This window comes from Lottia gigantea (assembly GCF_000327385.1).
Source record: "Lottia gigantea unplaced genomic scaffold LOTGIsca_37, whole genome shotgun sequence".
Taxonomy (NCBI): domain Eukaryota; kingdom Metazoa; phylum Mollusca; class Gastropoda; family Lottiidae; genus Lottia; species Lottia gigantea.
The window spans coordinates 995200-1004673 of record NW_008709259.1 but is presented as its reverse complement, the minus strand read 5'-3'; the positions used below and the strand labels follow the sequence as shown (position 1 = coordinate 1004673).

At 31.1% G+C, this 9474-nt stretch overlaps 1 protein-coding gene across 1 annotated transcript in view; it reads left to right on the top strand.

The window, feature by feature from the left end:
• Positions 1 to 214: 214 nt before the first annotated feature.
• The window catches only part of LOTGIDRAFT_121570 (hypothetical protein), a gene marked incomplete at both ends in the record, with an annotated part of 69673 nt that continues 60413 nt past the window's right edge, over positions 215 to 9474 (top strand). The window contains 5 exons of the mRNA XM_009059060.1: positions 215 to 420; positions 957 to 1098; positions 2713 to 2763; positions 3695 to 3745; positions 4550 to 4732. Of these exons, the coding sequence (XP_009057308.1) occupies positions 215 to 420; positions 957 to 1098; positions 2713 to 2763; positions 3695 to 3745; positions 4550 to 4732 (633 nt within the window). The remainder of the gene's footprint in view (positions 421 to 956; positions 1099 to 2712; positions 2764 to 3694; positions 3746 to 4549; positions 4733 to 9474) is intronic.

Sequence of the window (9474 nt, the reverse complement as noted above, 5' to 3'; positions counted from 1 at the left end):
AAAAACCTTACGCAATAAGCAAGTGATATACTAAACAGCAAACCACCGATTAACATCATCGGTTGGCATGGCTCAGAGGGTACGTATCAGTCTTCTTGTTTCAAATTCAATTTATGACCGCTAAGCGTAGCTATTAATATTATTTATGGGAAATTGATACGGCAGCTAACCATGGATTTATTTTAATGCTATCTCTTTTGTTTTTCAGTTTGATAACGAAATGCCTCATTACGGGGGTATGGAAAGCGCAGGAATGTACGGTGATCCCCATCGTTCTATGGGTACTCACCCCCTCTCTCATTCACATAGTGGATCTATTCATCAATACCCTTCCTCATATACCTCAAGTAGTAGCATGCCAGGAGTAATGAGCACTACTCAGGATTCACAATTAAAAAGGGATAAAGATTCTATATACTCGTAAGTTTTATGATTTATTATTCCATATATAAGGTCAATACAATTTTCTTTATATACACAATTATATTTGTCTGTATATCATGTAATAATTTCAATTATTCACATTTTTATATGATAAAATATATAAATAGACAATTAGAAATAAGGTGATAAAAGTCCAAAGTTTAAAACAATGTATGTGATACAGTGGATAATATATTTTGATTGTATATGTATCACGTGTATATAATAACGGGTTTTAATAACGTTCAGTGTTATTCTTATTAATAGTTCATCTACATTGACAATGGAAAGTGACGTTAGTACAGTTAAAATGTCTATATCTATAAGAATGTTAAAGTGACAACTAATGTCGCTATGCCATCATTGCTTGTGTCATATTTTAACTTGATATTCCTGTTAGCTTGTTAATGGCAATAGTCGATACACTCACTCTACAAACTTGTCGGTCAACGCGTTTACCATCAAAATGGCCGCCATGTTTTCATATAGATTTCGGCAGTTCTTGATGGTTTTTCCATATTTTTCTCTTGCAGACATCCTTTATTTCCCTTACTCGCACTTATTTTTGAAAAATGCGAGTTAGCCACATGTACTCCTCGAGAACCGGGGGTTGCAGGGGGTGATGTGTGCTCGTCGGAGTCCTTTAATGAAGATATTGCAGTATTCAGTAAACAAGTGCTAGTACGTATTTTTGTATATTAATTACCCATCCAAATTAGTTACCACAAAATATTTTTCTTGACGATAATATTGTTTATATTTTCCTCTGCCTGTGTGAACATTAAATAGAATTTTCCAATGGTTTCTAAAAGTGTGAAATGATAATAATATAGCCGTGTTTTTCCACAATTACCAAGAGACGTATATTTATTAAATTACCTTCAGATGATTTTATAAATTAATGCCAAATAAAAGGGTGATTAAGAGAATATTTTTACAAATATCATTTAACAAATATCATGTGATATAATTATGATATTTGAAAATATATTGGACATATTTATTTAAGTATATGACATTCCGGATAGACTGATATATTTTCAAATCGATATAGAAATGATTTAAACTTGCAATAAATTATCTTTTATGTATTTTATTACAATGTGTATATAGGGCAATATATATTATACATTTTTATATTCGAATTCATTTATAGTCTATAATTGATATACAACTTTTAAAAATATATTTTTTTTATTAAAAACGTTTGCAAAAAATTATATCAAATGGAATATGCATTTTGATGCATTTTTCTAGAATCGCAACAAATTAAAAAACCAAATTTATTGTGCAGTTAGTTAGTTTTGTAGACAGTATATAAAGTAGTTATATCGATTTACGCTGATGATAATATCTTTAAGCCGCAAGCTATCGTATGACCAATTTTATCGTGATTTTAAAATCTTGTAATTTTAGAATTTTTAGACTAGTCTATGGTAAAAATAGATTTAAAAATTGCATTAACAAATTTATTTTCAAAGTTAGAATGGTAGGCCTAATGAATGAATATTTTCAAAGAATTTAGGTCGAGTTTTTGACTATGTAATGATATTATATATCTAAGTTATGAAAGGGTTTTGGACAATATTAATATTGTTAGACTAGCTTCAATGGAATATGTGATTCATTAATTAAGTAAATGACCGAGAAATGCTTATTAAATTACCACTGTGCTACACCAACGTATTTTACACATTTGTGTATTTGCGAGTCACAGCAAAGGTTTTATTAAATAAACTTAATCTAACTTGGGATTTATGAATATGGTCTAGAGCATTCAGGCCTATTTCTCCCGTTTCATTTCTACAGAAACAATGGCATAATGAAGAACTTTATTAATGTTTCCATTGCCTCTCTTTTCATTTCTTCTTGCCTCCAAGTTTTATTGTTTTCGAGTAAAAATAATATCATTTAGTTATATTAATCTACACAATGAATAAAACGCAATTTTGTTAAGAAAAAATCTTATCTCACACGAAACCAAGAAAATTAACTCTCTAAACGCAACGTCATTGAAATTGGTAATGCGGGTACATGTACGAATGCGATGGCTAAACGATTTAATGTTACAGATTTGTAAAATTAAGAGCTCTTCTTATTCACCCGAATAAGCACGATATAAAAGTTAACTCGGTCAAGTTTGTTATAAACTTGTTATGAAGCGTGCGAAACTCAGGCGATATTGTTATTTCATGCTTTTAGAAAGATATTGTTAACTTTCCCATAAATTTTTACGTCTATTTCATTTCATTCACTAACTCCCTTTTCTGTCTGATAAATTATTTTCAGGGTCGATCGGATAGTAAATGCTTTTCTACGAATCATGAATTGGATAGTTTGGTAAGTTTGCATTCCAAATAATTAAACCGGTGGATCAATAATGTAATATTAACTTTACATTTAAATGTGTAAAATATACTGTACATGCAAATGTGTAAAATATTACATTTGTAGCCGTAAATTTAACGGTAACTTTTTACAGTGTAATTTGTTATATTATAATAATAGGTAAAAATAATGATGTTTATAAATTGGAATTGTTTATGTCATTATTAAATAAATCGTTAGTAAAATGTTCTCTTTAATTTTCTACGGGGCTGTAGAAATAATAACGAGAACAGCTTATTTTCCCCGGTGAACCATTGCGGCCAAAAGTCGATCAAAATTTGTGACTCGTAACTAGTTGATGGCTTCGTCGGGTAAACGCGCTTCGTTCCAAACGGTCGTTAGAGGAATTTTCTTACAAACGAAACAATCGGTGCAAGTGATTTTGATGTGAGATTTTAGAAATAAGACTAACGGCTTAAAGGCATGGTAATGAACCATCAGACCACTGGGGAAATTCAGAAAATGGCGGCTTATATTTCTAGCAATACTCTAAACAAAAATACTCTTTCTCTAATTTTTCTCTGGTTGCTACTGTTTCTTTTCGTGCATATAAATGGTGAATTCTACCCCAGATGGTTTAACGACTTCTTCGCATGGTCTGGCAGATTTGGAACAAAGCTGAAATTTTAAGAAAAAATCTGGAGAAATATTGAACGCCATCTAAATATCATTAGCGCCATTTGCCTATAATATCCCCACCCGCATTTTACAATTTTCACAGGTCAAATTCTGAAAAGAATATCTTTCAGCGCTCATTTGAACAAAATTAAATTTAGAACTTTTATTATATTCAAAATGTTTCATTTTTTTTATGCCAACCAAATGTAAAATATTCACCATAAATTTTGCTGAATTTAATTTTAGAAATGTGTAATTTTTTCAGATGATTCAAGCCATACAAGTTTTACGTTTTCATCTTTTGGAATTAGAAAAGGTAAGAATATTTTAGATATATTATGTCTTAAAAATAAAGTTAAAAATTCAAAATCTTTCCATGGCGATGACATTTTGCCCCAAGGTTTCGTGGTGATTTTGGAACGCCAGTGTTAAGTAAATAAACATCACAGATAAGAAAAATTTCTCTAAAGTAATTTTATTAGATAAAGCCCCATAACGACCCTTCGTCCCAAATTTGAAAAATATCTAAATAACACACCTGGATTTACAAGACATTTAAGTTGCGCCCATCAGATAAAAATATTATGAGTCCATTTTCTTATCATAATGTAAATTTTTGTGTCCTGAAAATTTTACTGTGTCAAATTTTATCATCACAATAATGTGTAAATCCAGATTTATATTATTACTGTCAAGATTTTATCTTGAAAATATTTTTTAAACCCCAGTCGTGAAATGAGAATTTAAGTCATCCGAGACCGTTGCTCATTTGCCGACATATTTTAGGCCATAGAAATACAAATTTTTGAGCAATATTTCTAATGTATATGGAAAAGAAACATCGCGTTTTTCAAAATAGATATTTATTTCGGTAAAATATTACAAAAATATTTTGTATAAATGAAAGAATAATATCAACATCCGGTTGCCATTGAGATCTCGTGTCTGTGACTTTGGGCTAGCAGACGACGATTTCGACAAGTATTGATAATCGGCGAACGAATATCACGCGAAGTAGTTCTAAACAAAAGAAATAAATAAAAGCTATAAAAAGATTGTAAATTACTGGGAAATTGTCTCATTTAATTTTCAACTCAATTTATTATCTTCTCATTTTCAGGTGCACGAACTATGTGACAATTTTTGCCATCGCTATATCAGTTGTTTAAAAGGAAAAATGCCTATAGACCTAGTGATAGACGATAGGGAATCGACGGGCTCAGTTTCAGGAACTCCTAAATCCTCCACAACGACAGGGGGTCTGGATAATCCCGCGGATATTTCAGAAAATAGTCAGGAACAGGTAAGACCCACGATTTTTTGTATGTATTCTGCATAACACACAATCTGAAATTCAAATATTCAAATATCCGAAATAACCTCTAATCAATGCTTTAAGTGGTTAATACTCTCCAAACGATGCACTTTAAATGTTATACAGTCAATGCCCTGATAAGCTATTAAAATGTCACCACTTTTTAAAATTCTGGATTGGATATATTCGAAATTAATGATCACTCGAATATTTTTTCAATTTTTAAAAACGCAGCAAACCTTATCACTCGACACCCATGTTTTCCTATCTGCCTTCTTTAGAATTATCATTTAAAGGCTCTTGTGTATGATTTTTAACCTTTGCTGTTCATTAGGATAATAAATTATGTCAACAAAATTGTTCATTATCCAAATAGTGGTTGGTTATCTTGGACAATTTTATATTTTCCCCCATCTTGAATTTCCTGTCTACCCCCATGTTCAGAGGTCAGTCTCAAGTAGAGACGGTCACGGCAACCATTAAGTGATTATTTTTACGACAGTTAATGAATACTACGGACAATTCTTGGATCATAAAAATGACAGGCTTACAGATTGTGTCATTTAGTTTGATTGTTTTTTTTATTGAAAAACACCTTGACTTAGACATCAGCTTTTATTCCTCAACTCTCAATCGTTCATCTATTAAATTTATATGTGCCATTTATGAGAGGCCGCAGGTATTTACGGGATCTTTCGTGAAATGATTATTAATTTACAAGATATGGACTTCGGGTTAAACATTTCGTACTTTTAATCTGTAAAACTTTCATTTTTGTTTTACTTCATGAAGTTACATTCCTATACAAAATTGAAATGTTTAATTTTATTTTTCGATCAAAACAGCATTGATCCAAATTCGTTTCATGAACACTGTTGTAGTTCAGATCGTGAAAAAAGCTCCCTTTGTGGCATAGGTACTGACATAATGACGTGATACAAAAAATGTTGTGAATTTGGGACATTGTTAGACGAATTATTGAGCTGGAATGTTACAAGGCTTCAGAAAATTGTGAGTAACAAAACACCCTACAAATTACCTCTCAAATAACTACTGAATCATGAGACAATTTGGGAGAGAAAAAAGCAGTTTGTCGTTTGGTGGTCGCCATATTTGAAATAGGTCTAAGTTATTGTTTGTCAGTGAAGCTTGACAAAATGTAGACATGTTGCCCGGTATCTTGTATGTTTTTAAATAACTTTCATCTCACTTTTCTCGATTTTTATAATGACAGTTGTGGGCTAGTTATAGAACGAGATTTCCGATAGGTTTTTAAAGGTCATGAAAAACTCTTCCAAGGTCATGTTCGTTTGTTGTCAATTACACTGACTGAAAGACAATCCTCTTTGGAAGAAGGTATTTTCATATTGCTGTGTGTATTTATCTGAGTTCTTCAAACGAAAGACACAAACAGAAATACCCTCATTAACCAAAGAAAATGGTGGAAAGCCATCAATCATTATATAAAAACATACAATTATTAAGTATCAAATCATATGTTTTAACATTCCCAGACCCAACAAATATCTTCTCTTTTCCTTCAAATTAAGTCCAATTAATCAAATCCACCTGCATCTTAAAGCAGGTCTGGTACTGTAAGAATATCTGGTTTTGTCCTTCAATTGAAACTCAGTGTTTGATAATAGAGTCTAATGAATGGTTGATTTATGAGGCAAATTAGTGATATACTGAGCCACTATCCATTATCATAAATACTATTTTTTCCATTCATAACAATGGTTCAGATCCTAGTTCATGAATGCCATTTTTTTCATTCATCATAAAAGATTAATTTGTGGTAAAAGTATAAATATATACTATGTAGTTTAAAATTAAGTATATTTTGTACTTTGGTATTTTACTTACTAATTATAGTCCAATATGGATAATTTTATAGTATTTTTATTGATCTGGCATAAAGGTTAATATTTGTTCATTATTTATAAGAAAATTAGTGATTTTGTGCTAAAATTATAGTAAAATATACCAATATATCATGAATGAACTCTGATATTTTATTTATAACCTTTTTATACCTGTAAAATCCTGCTTATATATTAATTAGAAATTAATTAATTGTTGGAATTATAGATATTATAATTTATATTTATATTTAATATCATATATTTTTAGAAAATATTATGTTCTAAATAAAGTAGGATAATCATTAATATGATATACTAAATGAGAATATTGCTAATTTCTGATATCTATCTGATTTCGAGGCTTGACAAGGTAAGTTTGTCTTGAAGTTTCAATACTTGATTTAATTCGGTTCAGCTTTTTGATTTTGTGGATAAGGTAGTGATTTCTTTATGATTGGATGAATAGGAAATATGCAGATGAATGAATGAAAAGAATAAATAAAAAGTGTAAAGAAGATCAAAAGCTATGATAACAAATTGATAAGGAAATAATGAGAGTAAAATGACCGAGGTTTTGTTCAGGCTTTATTAAGGAGAAGAAGTGGGTTGTTTAAGCTACCCCTAATTGTGTAAGAAGGTTTAAAAAGGACAGTCAGAACCTGTCTTGACAATTTTCTTCTGCTTCAGAGAGTTCATTGATAAGGGGAGGGTCTTGTGGTGCCAGGGTTGAATTAGCCCCTAGGGTTATGTTCAGCTTGGATGAACCTGGATACAAGTTACTTAACTACTGATATAAGATTAGGTTATTCATCTCTGTCCTCAATAGACCCTCCTTCTTCCTAACTTATTATTGAAATAAGGGCCTACTAGGGGTTATCTTTTTATCTCAGCCTATTATCTGATCTGGGCTAAGATAGAACTATGTTATACTGTAGCTATTTTCTTCTAAACCTCCTTTTACTCCCTAATTGTATTGTATGACATTTTTATACCTATTTTTATAAGTAAAAAGATTTTAATCTCAGGATGAAGATGATGATAAGGGGTTAAAGGGGTTGTGATAAGAAAATGGAGTAAAAGGGTTTCAAACAAGGGGATGCATTATCTCATTATTTCTTTGTTTACATTTCATACCATTTAGGTTTCTAAACAAAATACCTATCCTTTGATGTAGGACTCAGAAATTAAATATTTTAAGATGTCTTTAGGCAGAGCAACTGTTGCTATTTGAGTTCAGGCATTGTGGGAAGGCATCACTAAAGCAATGGCAGATGCATAAGATCTTTAATGATAAGCAAAAGTAGAATGTGCTAAATCTATGAGAAAGTAATGTAACTTTTCAAACCAAACTGTCGACCAAGATGTGAACCAGCCAGCTACCATGTTTCTTCAACATTTCAGCCCTGGAAGCATTTCATCAATTTTGATATCTGATAGTCTGTTATGATTAAGGACAATTAATTTGTGTACTTTTTCCATTCAACACAATCGAGGCCTGGGGCCCAGAGTTCCTGTTTCAGTTTTTATGTTTGAAGATTTGAACCGGTCTGTATAATCTGTGTGTTTTCAGTCGTGATTGAATGTATTTAGATTGTGAAGGGTTATTTTAGTGTAGTATTTGAAAGAGTTATATTTAGAGCTATTGTTCTACAGTATCCTGCGATTAGTCTGCTCATTCATGGTGTTTTCCCGTCATGCATTCTCCCATTAACTGGAGGCAGTTCTATCAATTCTCTGTTTGCCGTTTATCGCAGTATAATCAGTTAGAGTGATGATTGAATGTAGAAATAGAACTAGAGTCTCATCCAGAGAAAATCAGATATAGGCAGCTATTTCTTTTCTCGCTTATTTCCTGCTGTATTTTCCCATCAAAAGACTGTCCACGATTACCAGGCTTTATCAGCAAATAATCAAATTATAACGAAGGAAAATGCATGCTGATGGAAGAGCTAACGCAAACTGAACATTGAAGACAGAATTATTAGAATAGGAAAAGAAATAATGTATAAACGAGAATTGAAAACTCGACTCGTTAAGTCGTCTCTATCATGGTTGGCACTCGGTCAATATCTCACAGTGACATCACCATGCAAAAAGTGTTATTCATGCAGTTGAAGCTGATGTTATCATTGAGTTTGCCCCTTGACAATGAAATCTATAAGCCTGTGACTTAATTACAGCACAAATTTGATACGCTTCATAAGTTTCGCTTTTTCCTTGCTTTTGTTTCGTCACTTGGTGCTGCAAATTATTGGTTTTGACAAGGTTAGGTGTAAAAATGTCATCATGGTTTTCAGATTGATTGAATATTACTGGATAAATAGATAGGCTTGTATTTTTCTATTGAAGTATATCAGATTATGTTATCTATTTATATTTCATTTATTCACTTTAGAACCGGTATTGATATTTCCATTATAATTCATTTTAGATAAGATCTAGATAATTGGGTTGTTATAGAATTAAACTCACAAATGCATTGGCTGAGGATTTTAAAATTTTGTGTTTAATTAAGAATTTTAAAAAATTGAATTTTGGATTTTGCTTTCAGAGAAAGACTATACTTGTTTGTAACTGTCCTGTAAGATCAGTGTTACTCAGTAACTATAAATTTGAAATCTCAGAATTTTAAGATTCCTATATTCCATAATTATTGAGCCATAAACACAGCATAAAATTTCATTATCGCTTTTATGGAGTCATTGAGAGTAATTAGTGAGCAATTTTATAGGCTATTAGACTTCACTATATGACTATTGGTTAATTTAAATATGTTAACTGCAATTCTTTATATATATCTAGTAGGTAATTTCTTTGATTGGAGCCACGATTTCAATAAAAATTATTCTTTTGACATTTTCGTCA